The sequence below is a fragment of the Pholcus phalangioides genome, unplaced genomic scaffold (assembly GCF_987345545.1).
Source record: "Pholcus phalangioides strain wild (caught in Gottingen) unplaced genomic scaffold, Ppha-v1.0 ptg000020l_1, whole genome shotgun sequence".
NCBI lineage: Eukaryota > Metazoa > Arthropoda > Arachnida > Araneae > Pholcidae > Pholcus > Pholcus phalangioides.
Genome location: NW_028301613.1, coordinates 6,014,004 through 6,036,161, shown reverse-complemented (window position 1 = coordinate 6,036,161; position 22,158 = coordinate 6,014,004). Strand labels below are relative to the sequence as shown.

Sequence of the window (22,158 nt, the reverse complement as noted above, 5' to 3'; positions counted from 1 at the left end):
AGCTTTCACATTGTCGTGACATCAATGGCTGCCATCGTCGTTAGGGAAACACCCAGTTTTCTGTGGTTCCCAACTTTAAGGCGCGAATGCGAGCCGATCTCCCTGTTAAAAAGTCTTGCCACAGAGAGCAACAAGCCTACAACATTACAAATATTCAATCATTACACTTCACTCACAATTTGAAGTATAGATGGCAGCACTGAAAAATCATACACAACACTAACTACACACTCAGACTGTTAGGTGTACACACTCACTTTGTTCCAAACTTTGCCACGACGCTGGGCTGGAAGAGATCTCGGCAACGGGATAAGTCCGGTGGCAGAGACCCTGGCGTTCATTCATTCATTCAGGGAAAACACCCATAAAGGACAGCCGTGGTCATTTCCATCGAGCAGCCATAAAAAAGTCTTGGTGACTGCATTTAAGCAACTGGCAAAGACGTGACTTTGTTTACGTAGCGTTTATCGGCAATCATTTATCAGGGGCATGACCTTGGTTGCCGAAATTCCTGTATAATCATTATTGTATTCCATTAGCAGCCGTACGGTAAACACCAGTTTTTTTCGTCAGGAGCTTTGTATTTTGAAGTTTTTAAATTGTTTCCTCTGATTAGATGTCTTCAGAGAGAAAATATAAATTTTTAAGCTATATAAAGCATTTAAGAGTTCATATACCCAAGGTTATCAATCACTGATAGCATCCACGGAAAGAAACACTTAGATTTTACGCGAGCTTTCACGTTGCCGTCACGTCAATAATTGCCGTCGTAATTGGGGAAAACACCCATAGAGGACAGACATGATCATTTCCATTGAGCAGCTCTAAAAAGTCTTGGTGACCGCATTTAAGCATAAGCAACTGGCAAAGACGACTGTTTACATAGCGTTTATCGGCAATCATTTATCAGGAGCATGACCTTAGTTGCCGAAATTCCTGTATAATCGTCATTGTATTCTATTAACAGTTACAGTGCCTACACGGCTGTCTACCGCAGTAGTTTTTTCGTCAGCAGCTTTGTATTTTGAAATTGTTTTTTCTGATTAAATGTCTTCAGAAAGAAAATATTAAACTTTAAGCTATATAAAGCTAAATATAAAGCTTTTAAGAGTTCATATACCCAAAATTATCAATCACTGATAGCATCCACGAAAAGAAACACATTTTATGAACAGTGTATCGATGTGATTTCTCTATTCTGTATGGAAAGACTGACATGGCATTATATTCTGCTCGTAGGAAATGCAGAACCTGCCTTGACGGGAAGAACAGAACTTTTTCTTAAAGGATTTTTAAAACAAATTTTGAAATTTTTTTTTGTGAAATTTTTTTTGATCGAGTCGATAAGTGCCAGGGGGGTGGACTCTGGAGAATCTCTGGATTTCTGGATTCCAAAAGTTGGCACGTCTGTATTACCAAATTTAACTCCAGATTCGTAAAACATCAGCAAAAGTAAGACCTTGGTACAAAAATTTGTAAAGTCTTTGTACAGGTTGAAAAAATTGAATGAATTTTACTCATCGACCCCAAAGAGATTTATTACTTATCAATTATATTTTTTGTTGAGAATAAATACTTATAAATGCATTTATGGGAGCACTAGCAATTTTAATTCAAGAGAAATGCCAACAACAGCATTGTATCATATCAAGGTTTCGCCATCTTAGGGTTTTTCTTCACGAAATGATTAATCTCTTGTGAATTTCCTCAAATGTGCATTTTGTAAAACAAAAATGTTTTGAATAAATATTAGTCATTGTATCTTCACTTTTCTAACACCTCTCGTAAAACCAAAGATGGTTTTAGTATTGCTCGTGATCTCATATCTTTCCTTGTACTGCATTTATTTATTTTATTTTGATGATGAAGTCTGAAAGCTCAGACTTCATTTTTAGCGATGGTTTTCTGTATTCTTTGTAAACATCTTGTTTGAAAACACGAGTATTTAATTTCGCATTGCTATAACATTTTTTTTTTTGTAGGATGCTTGCAGTTCAGTGGACACTTGAGCTTATGGAAAGCTTTGAATATCATCTCATTCACCTGGTGGACAGAGAAAGCTTCAAGCAGCTCTTGAATGTAGTTATAAAAACAGGTATAAAATATATATATGTATATAGCATTGAATTTTTTTTTTCTGATCTCTAATTCTATATCTGGTTTTTACTCATCTTCCTCCATACTTTTTGGCGCTGATAACTCAAATACAGAAAACAATGACTCCAATAATATTCCCAAATGGATATCTTGCACAATTACTATACAGTAAAATTATTTTGCAGCCTTTTATTCTCAATATTGCCGTTCAAGGCAAGTGCCCCTCTCTGCTGTCCTCTAGTTTCAGCCTGTTTCAAGGTGTATGTGCTGTAATGATAGGAGTCATAATAATCCTCACTGGTTAGAAAAAATTCTCTGACACAGTAGCCCCTTGTTACACTGCATCTTCTTATAATGTGCATTTAGGTATTTTGTGCCTTTTTTTTAGAACTGCTGTGAAAATTTAATAAGATTTATACATGTAAGTAAAGTTTGGGATGGAGTTTTTAGTTATATCATACAAGTAAGTGTGGTATAATGAGAGTTAAATAATCATCAAATTTTAAATCATCATTATGATTTCATTTACTTTCATTTGAAACAGTGTATTCAGAGGAGTCCACTGTCATCAGTAAAATTTGTTGCTTGGCTCTACAGAAAATCATCAGGATAGTTGGTCCTTCTTTGCCTGAACACGTTTTAGAAAGGTGAGTCTTTTCGTATTTTTACAAGATTCTAAAAATTGTGAATAATTAAAATCATGCATCTAGAGACTTTTTACTTAAGTGACACCACTCAAGAATGCAAGGTATATATTTTAAGGTTTATATTTCAAAGGTATTTACAAAATTTTCAGAAAGTTTCAAGAGTTTCAAAGTTCAGAAAGAATCATGAAATGAGTAATACAATCAAATCCTGTTTCAACGAATACTGTTATAGTAAAAATCTTGGTGTAACTAAAACTTTTTAAATTTTTAAAGGTAGGAACAATTTATTGCAAATTCCGATATTATGAAACAAAAAATCTGTTATAAGGAATTCAAAAACACATTTCTGAAAACAAAGGAGTACAGAGCATTCGAAAAATAATCCTGTATCATAGGTTTCATAGAATTAACTTGCTAAACTTTTGGGGGTTCATGGGATGTTTTTCTATGGCTTGTAGAGATGTGGGAAGAAATTTTAACCACCACAGTATTTGTAAAAGCAATAAAATCTGTGGTAAGTCAGTACTATTTTTTAGGAATATTTTAATCCCTTCTGTTTCAAAATGTCTGGCTTTAAAGAAATATTTGAGATCATTTCCAGAGGTGATGTGGGAGTAAATAAAAACAATGTTTGACATTAAAATATGGCATATCTCTTTCCATCTACTCCTACAATATTTTTGAAAAATTGGACTAAGTTAGAATTTTAAATTCAAAAAGCAGTTATGAGATCTCATAGAAAAAAGACGTGGGTGTAGCTGTCTTTACAGGACATTGGTTTAAGACATATACATACTTTCCAGAAATGTGCCAGTTACCAGCCCACCATATCAACTTGTTAATGGCAGTAAATTGCAATATAGCAAGAGTTAGTTTGGTGAAGTAGCCCACTCATATGAGAAAAGACTGTAAAATTTGCATGTGCTTTTGCATGCAAAATCTTTCAACCATTTGTTTCAATCACACATTTGAGCTTGCATATACTTTAGAGCAGTGGTTTTCAACCTTTTCTGACTCACGGAGCCCTTTTCAGTGTATAATTTCTATGGCGAAGCCCTGTTTAACTCGAGTCCTTTTCAGTGTATAATTTCTATGGTGAAGCCCTGTTTAACTCGAGCCCTTTTTAGTACATTATTTATATGGCAGTTTTATATAAATAATATGTAATAATATATTATTTATATTTGTGAGCAGATATATTCAAAACCTCTATATATTCATCTGTTCTTTTGCAGATTGTTTTTTTTTTTATTACATAACTCAACCTGTTTTTTTTCTTCGTCTTTAGTTGTTTTGAGTTATGTGTGCTGAGACTCAATTCATTTGACACAGAAATCCAAGATCTGTACTCATCGCTGTTGGTTCTTCTGCCAATCACAACAATTACCAGGTAACATGCTTTATTTATGTGGTATAGATAAAAACTCATTAAAAATGAGTAATTGATTTTAAATCTATATTTTTGCTAGGTTTGTAAATATAAAGCACCAGGTCAAGTGGTTAAAAAATTGGTATCAGCATCTAAAATTTCCGCGTGATACTACTGAACCAAAGCTCATAACATAAAATTTCTGAAATTTATGTCAGTATATCTATCAACACCGAAAGAAGTCACCCAGTCCCTGGAAAGTTGAAGAAATATTGTGGGCACTTTTTGAAAAAAAACAAAAACGTGCTTGGCTCTTAATAGGTTTGTGCTTATTTTTTTCCCGATTTGGTAAATCCCGATGCATTCTCCTCAGCAAACAAGTGTTTAACTATATTAAAATCTGTTCAACTGGATTCAGCAACTAGTTTGGTTGTGCGCAGATGCTTTCGCTTCGTCGTTTAGAATTGGTAAACTTTCAGCTAGTGGTGATCAACCTTTTGGGGTCATGAGCTCTGTCAAACTGGGTCTAGGTCTTTGAAAGAAAGAAAGATCTTTGTGTGATATTTATTTTTCAGAATTATGAAAGCTAGTATATATAGCACATATAAAGCAAACCCATGATTAAACCACCAGGATAAGAAAATAAGTTGAAAGAACCGAATATTAAGAAAACCAGGAAATAAGTTGTAACGTCATCATAATTGTAAAATAGCTCAAATAAAATTTATATTTATTCATTTTGTCACATTAAATTGACATTTTCATGCTATTCATGTCAAAAACTGCAATTTAAATTTTAAAAAGCCGAAATACACGATAAGAAACCTTATTTATGCAATTACTTAGTTACCATACAAACAGGCCTGATTTCCAGGTCGACAAATGGGATATTTTCCCTTTGTTTCACTATTTTATCCCATAAATTTGAACAGTGTATATTTGTATTTGCTAATAAATCAAACATCTGATCACATTCATCGAGGTGATGTGTTCATTCCTAAATGCCCACTTTTTTCCAAAGTACATTTTAAGTTGCAAGTCATGACTTCCAGTTGAGCAATAAAATTTTGTGCTTCAGACAATGTTTTGCTTCTAGTTTGTTTTTCATTGTTAAAGATGGCTCTTCAAGCAAAACGACTTTGGATAATCCAAAAATTCACAACTTGAATAATAATACCTCCTTCTACACTTAAAAAAAAAAGAGTATTATTAGCCCTATTTTCTGATATCAGTTCTTATCCCCCAATCAATAATTTCATGTTCAGCTCTTTAATTTCTGTACTCTGTTAATTTGCATCCCGGATAATCTGCCCTCAGATAATTGAAGTTCTTACTGTATTTTAAAATTCATTTATCTGTTTTCTTTAGAGATAAAAAATTCAGATAAAAGTGATTAAAAAAAATTGTGGTGAAGAGAGTGATAATTCGTCACTTCTCTCATTCTGGTATACATTTAGGTCTGTTGCTATTTATTTTCAATAATTATAGGTATGTGAGTACAGTTGAGCCCAGCTATAACAAAGTTGCACGTGAACGGGAAAAACAGTTTTAATATTGATGTTTCATTATAACCAATACATGATCAATACTCTGGTTTTTTTAGAGAAATATATGTGGGTTCTTCACAGAGAAAAATCACACACAGCATTCATTTTCTAAACATTTATTACGCGCAAAAAAAATACAAGACGATCACAGACAGACATAACAAAAAATGTGGTGTTTCCCTCCAACTTCTCACGACAACTCACTGTTGCAATCGCTCTCCATACGTGCCAATGCTTCCGATTTTTCAGCCTTATTAAAATCTTCAGGTCGTAAATCTAATTCTTCCGACTTTTTGCATCTTCATAGAAAAATCCCTAAAAGTCCTCAAATTGGGCTTGAATGGAAAATCCCTAAAGAAAATACTCTTCCAGTTCTTGCAATTTCCAGTGTTTTTTCAGGAAAAATATGAGAATGAGGATTTCAAGTAAGAATGCAATTTGAAAAAAAATCCCTGGTTTTTTCCATTTATTTGTTTGGCACGTTTTCTTTTATGTGGAATGTGTCATCGGTATAAATTACAGATTTTTCAAGTCTAAATTGGCACCTATGGCTCTCGCTCTTAATCTTTTCACGTGTTCCACAGCGCCATCTACTAATAATAAAAAGAACTATAGTAAAACCTTGAATGAACTGTTAAACACAGTTTTATGGTCCTGAGGTTTTACAAAAACTGAGAAATATTGATGTAAACAAAACTGTGGTTATGCTGATCCCTCTTATTTCAAGAGGTTCTGAGAATTAACGGAACCAGAGAGTTCTAGAGGTCATCTAACTATAGATGCCGCTGACAGAATGCACCCATATAGCCTGAATAGTATACTATTACTTCACAATCTGGTTTTGTTTCTGAAAGAGAAGTTTTTATTTTATGGAACTTCAAAAAAGTTTCATTCTCACTGAAAACTTCATTTTATCCGATATTCACAGAGCTAAATATGTCTATTTGTTTTAAGTGATATTTTTAACACTATTTGGTATTGCAGGTTCACCAGGATGGAAAATTGTTATAACCAATACTTCATAATATTAAATTTTGTTATAAACGGGCTTGACAGCATATTATTTTTATAGAATAAATAAAAATGAGAATTTTTTTTCTTAAAATTTTATTCTTGCGAGTGGAATTTTGAATTATTATAATATATGAAATTTTATATTCATTTGAAATCAATAAAATTTGTCATACACACTACGATCAATGAGATCCTAATAACGCGCGACTGTATATTTCTTCAAGTGTGTATCCTGTCAGTGCCATGAAATTGAGCACATTAGAGACAACTCCCAAGAATGGCATGTGCTTCAGTAAATCTCACGTGAGGGTGTGTGATTTGTGGTCAGCATGTCACTTACATATGACAAAGCCACACCACGGAGTTCCAGCGAGTCAGCAGTTCAAGACCATAACATCTTTCATCTTGCAAGGCTTAGAACCTCAGTAAGTTGTACTTTTGGATAAAAATTTCAAAAATTTGTTTTCTCATTTTCACTACTCTTATATATTGAAGTTATATAATAGACTTGGTGTTAATTCAACAAAAGCGATCTTGTCATTTAGTTTGCCTGTTTGATTTCAGGAACGAGGACTGGCTGCTCCATTTGTTTTTCAGTTCTCCGCCATCTGTAGACCTCACCAAGCCAGATAAGATAGTCGAGAGTGTGCTTTCCCCGTATATAGAAAGATCTAAATCTGTACTATGGTTCTGGGCAACGTGGGAGGTGGCACAAATGTGTGTAATGTGCAAACTACGAACACCCTTGGGTAAACCACAAGAAACGTTCATGGCTATAGAAGGTACTTTTTTTAGAGTCATTTAATGCTTTATTTTGCATTTGAGTCAAATTTGTGATTTCATTTTAGAATTGTTATCGCGAAGAATTAGTTAGCATAACTTAATTTCAGTTGTTAATCCAGTAATATCTTATCAAGATGGCAAACAGCATTTAAACATTACACCATACATGCTCAACCCATAGCCCACAGGCCACTCAAACCTAATTTTGTAAAAAGAACTAAGCAGCACATTTAAGTTGCTGCTGTGCAGTTCCACATCACTTAAGTGGCCTACAGCACATCTACAGATCATGTAAGTGACCCCAGCAAAATTACAGTACACTCAAATGGTTTGTGACACATTCACAGACCACTCAGGTGGCTCAGGGCACAGTTCTAGATCATTTAATTTCAGTGGCTTGGGACACATTTTCAAATCAGTGAAGGGGCTTGCACTCTCCTAAAGGTTGAGCACACTTGTGTTATACCAACCTTGATTATACTATAATGTATGCTGTGCATAAGCTTTGTGAAACTCTGATAGAACTTATTGACCAAAAAATTATAACATAGATGGTTAGATGACACTTATTGGAACATGGATAATTGCTATCATTCAAGTATTGTCATCATTTTCTTGAAGTAAGAACTGGACATATTTCATAAAATCTGAAATTTTTTTTTATTGTTATCAGGAATATGGCTTATAGTTTGATTCTCACTGTATGACATATTTTTCCAAAAAAAAGTTGAAGGAATAACTGAAAATTTACCAACTAGTTTGTGCTAAGAAAAACTGTCCCTTTTTTCACACAAGGCACATGGTTGACAAAACACATGCTTCAAGTTTTCTTTCAGATATAGATTAATAATTCACAATTGGTTAGTGTTTTCAGAAACCTAGAGTTCTGATGTGATCACATCAAGCTGCATGCACTGCAATATATAAACCTTATATGTTGATGTACCAAAACACCCTATTTTCAATTCTAGGTGCGCTCAAGTCATGTTTAAAGTCTTTGAAACATGAATCAAGTGGTAAGTTAGTTATCATTCAAAAATCCTTCGCATAAAATAAGTTTCAATCACTTTCAATCAAAATTATTTTCTTACTTTTAAAATTTTTGTTCTCAACTTGTGTATAGGAGATAAGGAAAATAAACTGCTCAGAATCAATTTGTTGCTGGCTCTAATGGAGCATTTGGAGAAATTGATGTACAATGCTTATGAAGGATGTGCCTACGCGTTACCCGCTGCACCTAAGGTACGTGTAATGTGATTTTTAATGTAACAAATAATTGCACGTTTAAGCTTTTCTTCATGAATTTTTCTGCTTTTTTATGATTAAGCGTCCATCAGAAACAAGTCATATCCACACACTTTTAAGCTTTCTTCTCATTCTCTTGGTTTACTTTCATTAAACATGCTTGTTTGTGAAAAATTAGTAGTTTTTTTATCATTTGTTTTTCCTGTATAATCTGAATATAAGTGAAATTATTTATAATTATAAGCCAATTCAAAAAGTTGTTTTTACTTTTTCTGCTCTGTGCATCATACTAGTCCGGCCACTCTTAAATAATTCTCACGAATTTTTATGCAGTAAAGTAATTTCACTATACTGGCAACTTTAATTTTTTTGGCTTATACACTTTCCAACAAGAGAAAGTGAATCAGTTGTTTTTTCCTCTTTAACAAACACTATTAACAAACCACCACCTTTTAAACAGAAGCTAGAAAAATGCTATTGGAATTAAACTTCAATAATTTGATACAAGTAGTAGTTTCTTGAGTGTGCATGCCCAAGAAACATGACTAAAACGTGTTGCAAAAGTGCAGATAATTTTTACTTTCCTAATACCAAATTAGCAAAGTATTATTCTTGTATTAGGACATGAAATAGACTTTTATTTTGTTGTAGTTCAGTAAAGACATTAAAAATAGGTTTGATCTATAGTAACAAGAGTATTATAAGCAAAAATCAGTTCAGCAGGAAGAGGTGTTTAATAAATGTAAAAATGATGTTTAACGAAATGTTCTATCTTTCTACCTTTTTCCAGATTGTGAGGACTTTCTTTCGTACTAATAAAGCCACTTGTCTTGAATGGCTGAGTCGTGTGCGTATGACTGTCTGCTTAGTCGCTCTGAATGCTGGTCAACCTGCTGTGGCTCTGAGGAATGGGTACGAGTTACTTCTGGAAATGAAAGCAGCTGGGAAAACTGAGGTAATGTACTGGTATACTGTATGTCTGTATCATCATAAGAAAAATCTGTTGCAATAAGATTGTAAGCAGGTGAAAAAAAAAATGTGATGACTGAATTGACAGTGGCATAGTGTTGAGACACAAATAATTCTAAGCTACAAAATATCCAAATAAACTCGCAGCTGGGTTCCAGCAAAATGAAATTCATCAAAAATCAGTTTTTTTTTTCTATGAATCACTCCATCTAATACATTCATGGTTTGAATTTCTCACAAATAATTTTTTTCCAAATTTTTCTTGCAATCTTATTTTTTTTGCTTTACGCCTGATTTGGCATGCCCTCCTATAGCTGTGCCTTATTGGTTACACTAGTCACACAATCCTGGAGTTGTCCCTACAGACTAGGAAAGAAATGAAGTACCCAATAAAGAAACTGACTTTCTGATCATTGAAGTTCATGAATTTTTACTTGCTGTCATTGTATGATTGAATGATGACCTAATTAACTTTTGCCTTGTTTACTTTCTTATCACAGGTTTCTGAGTATGAAAACGTTCTGTTTTGCATTACAAAAGCTCTAATTGAACTCCATAGTCCAGAAGCTCTTTTGGGTCTATATGTATGGTGCAAAGAAAAACTGAATCAAAAACTTACATGGATAAAAGCCACTATTGATCATGCTTCTGGAAAGTGAGTTGATCTGCTTTTTTTCTTCTAATTTCTCAAATTTAACTCAGCATTAATGAGTAAACTGTAAACGAACTGCAAGCAAAAAATATGAACACTAAAATTCTGCTTTTATGTAACATGAAAGGTTGTTGAGCCCAAATTAACTTCATGTGTTAACATTTTTCTTGTAGAGAAAAGTGCTTTTATTTATTCATGAGGGCTCTCCCCCCCCCCCCACTATTAAAGTGAATGCCTGGTGGCAACTCAGTATCACACATATGATAATTCACTCGATGTGACAACCAAAGGGTCATTCAGCGTCAATTAAGTAAACAAATATATTGACAAGGTTGTTTTTTTGCATAATTGGTGGATGTATTTTCATGATATTTCTCTCTTCCAACTTGCATGATGTTGCTTAATAATTCACATATTTTTATTATTTCACAGATTTAATGAGTTTTGGTAAAAAAATAAACAAACTCAAAATTTTAATACTAAAAGTAAAGAAGTCTAAACTAAAGGTTAGCAATATTTATGTTGGTACAATATCTATTATTATTTTGAATCAGCAATTAGGGCATAGAATTCAAGGCTCTACATAAAAAATAATTTCTAATAATTTGTTTTTTAATCAGGCGAACCCTTGTGTCGCATTGTAATGCATTGAAAATACTTAGTGCAATTATATATCTAAGTTTAGTTAAGTTTTTTTAGTTTATAGAATAACATGTCCTGATTCATTGACTGACAAATTCACTGACTGACTGATATTCATCATCTTCGAGCCAAAATCATTTTATTTTATAATGTAGAGACTCGCACTAAGCTAAGAGGTCACACATACCCCCGTAGGGGTTGAATTTTTCAAAATTCAACCCCTAAGGGAGTCCAAATATTATACTGGGCAACATCACCGAGCCAAATCCACTGAAGCTATAAACATGAAATTTGGCCGGTAGTTTTCTTTTATAATGTAGAGACTTGCATCAAGAAGGGATTTTTCAAAATTAAACCCCTAAAGAGGTGTTAAGGAAGATTGTCAAATCCCCCCTCCCCACTCTAGCGAAGCTGCGGGTAACAGCTAGTTCATTATAAATGAATGTATTTGTGAATTAATTTGTATTAATTTAGCATACTAAATGCCAAACTTTTTTTGACAAGATAAGTTTTTTGTGATTTTTCCTTTCAGTATACCTGAAAAGTGTTTTCCTGTTTGGATATAAGACGAAATTTAAATAATGATCTGTTTGAAGATGTGATTTATTTTTGCAATAATATATACATTTTCAGGTTTGAGACTGCAGCTAATGAATACTACTGTGTTCTGCATTCTTTGAAAAATGGCCACAGTCCATCAAAGTCAAAAATGCTGAAGGATTTGGTCAAGAACAATGACACAAAGTTGCGGAATGGTACATCGTGGAGTTTAGGGCTTGATATGAACAGTGAGGACATTGTGAAGGTTCTTGATCAGTTAAGCTTGAAAGATGTTTCTCAATTTGATAGTGATCATCACTTGCAGTCCTTCCTTGTGAATCAGGTGCTGTGTTTTCCTCCCTTCAATTTAGGATATTCTCCTTTTAGTAGCCAAATTTTAATACAATTTTTAGGCTGTGACTCTTATTATTTATTCCCGTTTTAACATGGTTCTTTCTGAAGATTAAAAGTTCAAAATGATTTCAGTCTTAATTCTCCTTGTTTATCTTACTGTTACTTCATTTTCTAATCGATTTAGTTTTTTTGCAATATTTTTTTTGTCTCGAATAATATATGTATAAAATAAGCTGACCTTTTTTATTTTTTTAGTTGGTATTTGTTTTTTCACTTTGTGAATAAGTTGTTGTTTTTTTACCCGCAGATTACAGACTGCTATGTAAACTTAGGTTGTTGGTCTGATGTCTCTAAGTGGATGAGTGCTCAAGAAAAACTGAGATTTATTCAAAATGGTGTTACTGTGCCCAGCGTGTCCGAAAACCTTTCCTATCTTAAGTATGTTCATAATCCGTTATATATTTTGCTTCTGATGATTTTTTTCTTTAATTGGCAATTAAGCTTAAAATTAAAAACCTTATTCTAGCAAAAAATTCAATTGTGTATATGGAACATAAAGTTCCTGTCCATTAAGTTTTATTCCGTCATAGTTCACCTCTGTAAGAGGTAGCTGGCTGTGAATCATCACAGGATCATCTGTTGGACTGTGATCAATCATTGGTTGGTTAAAAAGTTGTCCATTGAATTTGTTCGTATTGCTTATTTTTTGCATTTGTAGATTCAGTAATCATTGTAAATTTCCTTCGTTAAACTTCATTCATTTTTATTACTAATTTTTCAATGAATAAATGAAAAAGAAATTAAATTATCTTGAAAATTATTTATATATTATTAAATGAATGAATTACAAATTATTTTCATAATTATTTTAATGAATTATGAAAAGTCAGCTGGGAATAGCTTCAATGAATTTCATTGCATCTCTTTATGTGAGTTTTTCTGCTTGAAATTCAGAATTAAGAACAGACTTTTGTGTCATGCTGCACCGCACATAATCCTTTTCTAATTGCATGCACAGAGCACAGAACTGGCATTTAAACTTTTTCTGGGGGGCAAAGAACATATACCGTTATCACAATTTTTGAGAAGTATCTTCAATTTTAGCTTGTTTGTCAAATTCTACTGTATTTTTTAAATTTTTGTAAAAGCTGGGTCGGGGGCAATTGACCCCCCCCCCCCAAATACATACATAATACATATGTAATATTTTAATTTGGTTAATATTAGTTATTACTAAATTACAACTTATAAATTATACCTTGAATTTTTGGGATTGAAAAAATACAATAGCATGCCATTATCCGAGCTAATATTGTTTGGACTTTTCCCGTATAACTGAAACCTCAGATAATACAGACCTTACAGAATTTTGAGGTTAAATAAAATAAAACTGAACTGTAAATTGTGAAAATAATTTTCATGTAAAAGATATTTTTTTTAATTACATAAAATTCAATACAATAGCAATTGTATGGATACAGTATTAAGTTATCCAAGAACAGAAAAACGCCACTAATTGTGACCTATGTTACAGGACAATCTCAGTAAGAGAGAATTTTGAGAAAAAAACTTCTGTGTATAAAACACTGAAAATTTTTACTGCAGATCATGAACATTTCAAGTCAGCTGAGGACTTGTTGCAGAAGAATGCAAAGCATTCTGCTTTGAGGGAAGTTATATGAAGTACAGTGATGTATTTAAAGCTACATTTCAAAGATCAATTTTTAGATAATAATATGTAGTCTTTCAATGTCGTCTGCCATTGGGCACTCTTTAAATGCTTCAAGAGCATCTTGGTGCCCTTGATGGAGCTATGAGGGGGGGGGGGGGTTGTCAAAGAGGTAAACCTATCGCAACCAGGCTCTGTCAACAAAGTTACTTTAGCACAGTGTACCAGACCAGGTGGATAAGTTGGTTGTACAAAGTATGGTTGAAGAGAAACATTGACGCTCTCTGCTGATCATCGAGAGTACAAAAGACTGGATATAAAAGAGGATGTCAGATGCATCTTCATCTCTGCTCCGTATCCAGTCTTTTGTACTTTGTATAAAGTATGGTTGCTTGTTTTTATGTTGTGGAGGTGTGGTTCTAAAAAGAAAGTTATATATGCACATGTGAGTGATACAAGACAAAATATGTAGAGAAGTTGGTGGGGGGGGGGGCAGAATACATTAGGACATGAGAAACAACTGTACAAAAACTGATACAAATGATGGAGCAACAGGTTTAAAATGCTTGTCCAGTCAAAAATCTCTTTTTTTCCTCATAGACCTACTTCTCGGAATGAAAAAATTGTAGGCTATCATCTGTTAGCTGAGCCAACTCATTAAATCCCATGTTATATTTGTAGCTTCTACCGTTCCCCTCGATCCATTCCATCACTGACTTTAGAGAAACACTGTAAGTCTGTACCTCTACAACTCTCATTACATGGTGTCTCACTCTGTAAACTACTTTAGTGCGATGAAAGACATTCATGGCATTGTGTTGCTACCCATAATTCTTGAAATGAATTTATAAAAAAGTACCTTGGATAAACTGGGTTAATTAATGCTTTAGTAATCCGAGACCCTATTGTGTTATCTGGGGTATACGGTGCGGCCTCTTTTGTTTCTACGTATTTTGTGCACTCAATCACACTCAGTACTGGTGTGTAAGATGTACTGTTCTTGAGACCCATTTTCTGTAGGAAAACAAAATTTATCTGATTTGCTAGCAAACACAGTAATTTAAAGTATATATATTAGATTTTTAGATCAAACAGTCATTTGAACTTTTGGAAGCATCATTATTCAGTGATAAATAAAATTTTTGGCAGGGCTCTCTCTGTGTTTGAAGAAGAATTCATAGGCCTAGACTCAGGAAAATCGAATTCAGACTTCAATAGCATCAACACAAAACAGATGAACCTGAAATCCTTTCAGATCTCTAATTGGGATGTGTATGACAAAGTACATAGCATCGAGAAATATTTACTGTCAGCTGTTGTGCAGTATGAGAAAGAGAAAAAGCTATCCATAGAGGAAGAGTAAGTTTTTGTTCTTAATAAAATTTCATTGTTTCTTGAATTCTGATTTTGTATTTATGGGGCATATACAAGGCGATTCGATTCCATAGTTCCTCTTGCTGAACTTTGCTGGCAAACCATTGATCCTGGAGGCATATACTTCTAATTAGAAAAAGTATTTAGATAACGTGTAGAACTCAGATGTACATATACGTCATTCATGTTGTGCATTCAGAGACAACTTGAAAAAAATCGCATAAAGAAGGAAAAAGAGTATTATCCATCAGTTCATGCTGTTTTTTTCAACTTCTCCAATTTTTGAACCGAAATATCTCGGCGAATATGACACTATCAGAAACATGGATTTTTTTTTTTGGCCTCGGGAGAGACAGGGCAACAACTTTTTAATTGCGTTTTAAGTGACTGTATAAAAAGTTAATGTTTTTATTTTTTGCGTGTCCGATCCCTTAAAAAATTATGTCATTTAAAGAAATAGCATGTCATTTGCAAACTTATTATAATTGGAAGTATATTTCTAAAGTCAACGGTGTTACAGAGTTAGTCCTTTATAGACAAACAATGTCAATCACTTTGTATAGATGATTATTGTTGTATAGGATTTTCGCAGCATAAGGTTTCAAAAACCTGGAGAGCATATAGTGTTTTGTGTAAGTCTTACTGCATTATTTAGGTAAAATTCTATGATAATTATTATTAGCAATAGATATAGAAGTTACTATGTCTATTATATTTATAAAATTTTAAGTTTGTACACATCCAAAACAATAAATAAGGACTTATTATTTTTGCATAATTTCTAATACTTTAAAATATTTATGTTGACCACTTTATAATTTCAGAGAAGAATTGAAGTATAACCTCATCGAAGCTAAATCAAGAGCCTTGGAGCTCATAAAAGTTTCAGTACTTGATTGGCCTCCTCTCATACATCCATTGCACGGCTCTTTTTTTTCCACTATTTGTGCTGTGGAGTCTGTCATAACAAAAGTTGATAAAGTATGTGAAAGCATTTTTCATCATTTTAATCCATGATTACCATTTTTTAGTACTTTTAGTTTCTTCATAAACTCAGAATTTATGGTCAAATACATGAATGATTTTGTGATTTTATTCTGAGAATGCTAAATTAGGATTTATGGACTTCATGCATTAATGCTTTGTATTTTTCATCTCCTGTATGATGTAAGTAAACTCTTTTTGCTGCTGTTCACTTTTTCAAGGTTCCTCATTCTCTGATTCACGAAGACGTAAAGCTTGATCCAGCAAACTATTGTTGCTCTACTTTGACATCAGCTCTTGCTTGGAAATATGTTCATTCCCACATTACATCCAAGGATTCGGTCAATGATCAATCTAACAATGGCAAGTATTTTGGATCGATATTCTGTGGAAACTAATTTTTTTGGTACTCGATGAATAAAAAAATTTCATTGGATAAAAAAATCTTTAATTGTGTGCTTCACACTTTAATAATATTTATCAAGTAACCAACTGGCTAAAATATCAACACAGATAGCTTCTTAACGTATTAGTATTTCTACAAAGATGGAGCAATGTTGTCATCCTATCAAATTTATCTGGACGTAAAAAATCTGAAAACGTGGTAAAGATAAGTTATTATTGAAACACAAGGACTGATCGCATGAGCCAATAGAATTAATTTGGTTTGTTACTGTTTCTCTGATGAGGTGGATATAAAGGTTGAGCGAAAGTTTTAAAGAGATAGTTGAAAAAAATGAATGAAATATAGTTGGAAATGTTCTCTTTAATTTGCATGTATAATCTTTTTATTGTTAAGAAATGGGGGAGGGGATCCATTACCGTATATACTAGTGTTTGAGTTGACACCCCACCCCTCATAACTGGATGCAGGCTTCTTAAACTGGGGAAGGGGGATCACAGAGCAAATGCATAGTGAACAAGGGAGTGACCACAAACTCGTACAATTATCGTGTTGTGTGGATTGATACTTTTTTTTTGGAAATGCTTTTCATGTAGAGGATCATCCTAATACATGGGCTCACTTTGCCATTCCTGGGGGGGCATTCATGTCTTTAAGTTGGGAATCACAGTTCAAACCTGGGATGTTCTGTTTGGTCAAACAGGATGTATGGAAATGGGATAACTCTATTTTCCTTCCTCACATAACTGGTTTCAATATATTAGATCATAGCTTTTTTTTCCCCCATATTGTTCTGGAATGATATTTTTCCCTCTAAACTCGAATTCAGTTTTTTAATTCCTAAATTGTGAGGAGTTAGATATCCAATGTTTATAACGAATTGCAATTCTTTTGTAAATGTACTGTACATTCCATAGATCCCTTATGAAAAAGTTATTTCCCTTATGATCCCTTATCCAAGGATCCCCAAAAATGCACTACATGTACATGGATCATAGCAGCTATTATGGCCCAATTTGTGAACTAAGTACAGAAATTTTTTTTTGTCAACAGGGAAGGGGGCCGTACACCTTCTGACCTACATAGACGTGCAGGGTGATAATGATAATTTATAAGAGAAAATATGACTCTGGTTCAACCTTAGCTTCAAAACATGCTAAAATAGAAAAACCTTTGATGAAAAGATATTGGTAAAATAAACTGATGTCCTGATAACTATAAAAAAAAATTTGCCCATGTTATGATATTTTTCCATATTTGTACTTTTGCAAAAGTGATAACAATACCTGAATGATAACATTATCCATGATTCTAATAAATGGTGTTCATTGTACTAAATTTGAATTATGATATTGGTTTAAGACATTCTTTTGGGTATTTTCTTGTGCTTTTCAGATTGCTTGGTTGATCTACTATTGGTGTCTGCACGCCTGGCGAGAAAGCACCAGAATCTTAAATTAGCCCATAAGCTGTTGTGGAATTGCTCATCTCACCTTATTGGAGAAGACAAAAGTCTCAAAATGGACCTGGCTTCCCATTCCAGCATTACCGATGTTGCTAAAATCACTAAAGTATTGCAGAAATCTCTTGATATCAGACCAAGCAAGAAAATTGTGAAAATGATGAGAGAGGGCTGTAAACTTATCCATGGGTAATTGTAAATCGTGTTGATTTTCATATAGTGAGAGATGTTGGAAAAATTTTGTTTTGTACTTGTCTATGATAATTTTTATTTTCAGTGCTCTTACTTTTTGTGCTGTTTTGGTAAAATGTCCTTCTTTCATCCTACTTTCTCATTTTTGTCTTACTTTTCCTACTTTTTTACCAAATTCTATCAACAAAATTTGTCTAATTGGTTTTAATTGAGCAGGAAATTATCGATATATTGCTGAATATTATAAATGTTGTAGATTGCAATCAGTGATTCAGCCAAAGCAGTATCATTTTTAAGGTTATTTAGGGATATATGATGACCATTTGGTTTATTTGGTCATTTTTTCTTTTTCTTAGCTTGAGGGTTCAACAAAGTAGAGTAGTCATTATAAACTTCTGTCTGGATGGGAAAAATAATTTGTATTTACTACTTCATGGTCTTGGACTATTCGTTATATAGTAACTAACATTCATCATTCAAAATTATGGTGCACATTTTGTGTATGGGTGAAACAACAGTTTGCATTACGAAGTAGTTGGATACGCAGTCCTATTCTTGGTTTTGTGATTCTGATGCTACTCAATAGCATTCAGTTGTCTTCTGTATTTTTAGGGCATGCAGAGGCATAAACAATATTTACAATGCTCGGCAAAGAGCTGGAAATAAAACTGCTTCATATTGCCAAAAACGATTACACTGGCACTGAACAGTAAAACTTAAACTAATCCCTTTGAAAAAAAGAATGGACAGTGCAGTAAACCATCTGGTTCACCTTGACTTATTTACATTGGATCTTGTAATTTACACATTTTACACTTTTTTTAAAATTTACACTGTGCTTTTGAAAGCGGTCTCGAAAAAGAAACAGTATTAAAAAACTTACATCTTACAAGATATACGGAAGACTGGATGTTGTGAAGATATTTATTATTTCAGATGTTTATTTTTTAAGGAAGGAAAAAACTCATCTCTGCCTCCACCGGGAATCGAACCCGGGTCCCTCGATTGCCGGACGAGTGCTCTGACCACTAAGCTACAGAGGAGATAGAGATTTTCCTTCGCTAGAGCGTATATATGCCGAACGGAACCGTGCAATGGACGGTGAAACCGATCAGCTAATAGCTCATTGACGACGAGCCACCAGAGGGCTATATATATGACATGAATGTCGCTCTCCACTTGTTAATACAAGATATACGGAAGACTGGATGTTGTGAAGATATTTATTATTTCAGATGTTTCACCGTCCATTGCACGGTTCCGTTCGGCATATATACGCTCTAGCGAAGGAAAATCTCTATCTCCTCTGTAGCTTAGTGGCCAGAGCACTCGTCCGGCAATCGAGGGACCCGGGTTCGACTCCCGGTGGAGGCAGAGATGAGTTTTTTCCTTCCTTAAAAAATAAACATCTGAAATAATAAATATCTTCACAACATCCAGTCTTCCGTATATCTTGTATTAACAAGTGGAGAGCGACATTCATGTCATAACTTACATCTTCATAATTTGCTGTGCATTGTTGAAGAGAGTTGACAGACTCGACTGTCGAAGACAGCAAAAGAGAGCGTAAGAAGAGACAGAAAAGAATTACCCATGATTGCTAGTACACTGTTTTGGCAAAAAATTGTTTTTGTTATCAAGTAGTTTCTGTCATTTTGCTTTGGCTACAGTCAATCTTGTAAGATACTGAAATAGTGCTAAATTTTTTGAGGGATTTTTTTTTATCATGTTGTCTAAGAGGCATACCCACCCTCTTACTTTTGTGTCACACTTTTTCTAATTTTTTTAGTGAGAGCCCTGTATTATTGATTATTGATCATTTTTGTCCCACCGCGGTCATTTTCTGCTCACAAGGGCTAATTAGACTGGGACCTACAATTTATTGCCGATTCCCAACAGCAAGCTTGTTTTTGATACTCATCGGGAGGTTGGTGCGCTAACCCCTTGATGGGGGACTCCCTTCGGTAGCAATTTCTAGCTGCAGTCAAGTCATCATTTTTTTGTTGTACCCCCTGTGTCAGGAAAGTTTTCTGACAAGGACGAACCGGGTATCAAACTCGCAACTCCTCTAAACATCCTTTAGTACTTTAGGTGAGTATCTTATCTACCTGGGCTACCGTGCCCGAGACCTGTATTATATATAATGAAAGCAATAGAATGTTATGCTACTGGAAAATAACTATAATTATGAATGTGTTGCAATATTGTCATTATAGGTGTGTTGTCAATATGTGTTGCAGTGTCATTATTAGGATTTTTTAGATTTTTATGACCTATAAATCTTTTACATGTGCAACCCCCAGGGCTGAGTCCCATGGGTCAAGGCGGTTGAAAAGATTGCTGACGAAGGAGACTCTATCCACATCATGAAGTTTATTGTGATATGATCCGATTTATAATAAACTAGCTATAATACACAGTGCTGCCCAGGTTTTCAATTACTGGGAGGATTGAAAAATGACGAACCATTAAAAATGCTTAAAATATGACCAATAGCTCGAAAATGCCAAATATGACTTGTCTCAAAAATCCGAGCCCTATCCATTGTAATATACTATTGTGATAGTGCTGTATATATATCTATGGACTGGGTTGACTAGATACAGTATTTAGCAGTCTCGTACGTATCCACCAGACCATTTTGTAATTAAATATATCAATTGAAATAATATTTAGGAAATCTTGCCAATCTTTATGTGCAGATTTTAAAAAAATACTCATTTCTCAAGCTAATAATGTTCCAATTGTTTTCAAATTTTATTCTTTCATTCAAGTGCTGGCGAAACCGAAACTGCTTGTGATTTTCTTTTACAAAGTTGCTTATCAGTTGCTGTCAAAATAAATGAAGATGCTGAGTTGGACTTTAAATTTGATAAAACAAAAACCCTAAAAGAGATGAATTCAAGGTGAGCATTTGACATTATGTATTTTCTTTCTTACTTTTTTCAATTATTTACCTTTTGTCTATTCATAAAATATAGTTTTGTTTCTCTGGTCTGCATGTTATTTATACTTTAATTCTTCAATCAGTTTAAAAATATGTTGATGAACTTTTCATTTTCATGAGTCTGTATAAGAAAGACAGCAAGTTTTCTCCATACTAAAATGTCCCATTTAGGAACATGACTTATAGAATGTACCATAAATTGGACGGGTTAAAGTTACAATAGTGTAAGTCAGTATTCCTCATTTTAAGGCAAAAGAAGGGTTTAGTAGAATTAATAAATTAACATTTCATAGAATGTTTTTGAGACAAATAATTTAAAGATCCAGATATGTTCCGGCACATGTGGGTGCCATTTTGAAAGGTATCAGCAAAAATGAAACACCCATTACTTTCATTGTATTCTATTGCACTTGGCCACCATCCCGATCCTCTAATTGGAGAGTTTCTATTTGGCTGTCTACTTGGTGGCTACATAGTTGCCACACAGCACTGTAATTTTCCATTTCCTAAAAAATTAGAATCAGCCATAGTGATGGAATTGTGCGCATAGATTCATGTCGTTTACTAACGTGTCCTTGAAGATGTTGATAAGGAAACATTGCGGGGAGGAGAGTATCTGGGTTGCCAACTGTCCTGGTGATTTGAAAGCATATACATGAATGAAGAAGTTTCATTGCATTACGAATTCATGAATTATTAGAGGCACAAAGTTTATTGGTGGTAAATAGCTTGAGCCTCTAATTTTTGGCACTTATGTCTATATCCAATCTTGCAGCCATATTGAGGGCATAGCCAACATCATTTTTTTCTTTTTATAATTTCATTTCATAATTTTAAGTCAAGCTTTCTTAATGTAACCATAGAGAAAGATTTAGAGCCCTAGAGCAGTGTTTCTCAACCACTGGGTTTTGATATCATTCATACCAGGCTGCGAGTGATTTGCCATTTCTTTTTTCTCCCCATTCATTTTCCATTACTTGTGCATTTGACTGAGCCTTCCATTTACAAAAATTAATGAAACCAGGCTGGGGGCTTCCAAAGGTTGAGAACCACTGCCCTAAATTCTTAGGAATATATTTTTTCAGCTATCAATAATTTATTTTCTACAGGAAATTACCTTAACATATTATATCATTGTCTATGAAGCTCAGTGTTTGTTTCAAGAAAAATTGGGCACTTAACAGAAGGCTGTGAAGATTACGCTGTAGTTGAATTTAAGGTTTAAAAATTGAGTTTTTTAATGTATTCTGAAATGTTGAATTGAAAAT

At 33.7% G+C, this 22,158-nt stretch overlaps 1 protein-coding gene and 1 non-coding gene across 3 annotated transcripts in view; one reads left to right on the top strand and one right to left on the bottom strand.

Moving 5' to 3' along the window:
• Window positions 1–22,158, top strand: part of nonC (serine/threonine-protein kinase Smg1) — a 103,890-nt gene that overhangs the window by 31,644 nt on the left and 50,088 nt on the right. For both annotated transcript variants that reach the window (XM_089248746.1, XM_089248745.1), the window contains 16 exons: window positions 1,983–2,095; window positions 2,642–2,744; window positions 4,033–4,134; window positions 6,899–7,099; window positions 7,239–7,456; window positions 8,429–8,473; window positions 8,581–8,699; window positions 9,493–9,657; window positions 10,172–10,326; window positions 11,599–11,848; window positions 12,167–12,297; window positions 14,678–14,887; window positions 15,727–15,883; window positions 16,108–16,249; window positions 17,685–17,940; window positions 20,718–20,849. In XM_089248746.1, the coding sequence (XP_089104872.1) occupies window positions 1,983–2,095; window positions 2,642–2,744; window positions 4,033–4,134; window positions 6,899–7,099; window positions 7,239–7,456; window positions 8,429–8,473; window positions 8,581–8,699; window positions 9,493–9,657; window positions 10,172–10,326; window positions 11,599–11,848; window positions 12,167–12,297; window positions 14,678–14,887; window positions 15,727–15,883; window positions 16,108–16,249; window positions 17,685–17,940; window positions 20,718–20,849 (2,499 nt within the window). The remainder of the gene's footprint in view (window positions 1–1,982; window positions 2,096–2,641; window positions 2,745–4,032; window positions 4,135–6,898; window positions 7,100–7,238; window positions 7,457–8,428; window positions 8,474–8,580; window positions 8,700–9,492; window positions 9,658–10,171; window positions 10,327–11,598; window positions 11,849–12,166; window positions 12,298–14,677; window positions 14,888–15,726; window positions 15,884–16,107; window positions 16,250–17,684; window positions 17,941–20,717; window positions 20,850–22,158) is intronic.
• TRNAA-GGC (transfer RNA alanine (anticodon GGC)) lies at window positions 18,915–18,986 on the bottom strand. Its single transcript has one exon. It is a non-coding gene; the product is annotated as a tRNA-Ala (tRNA).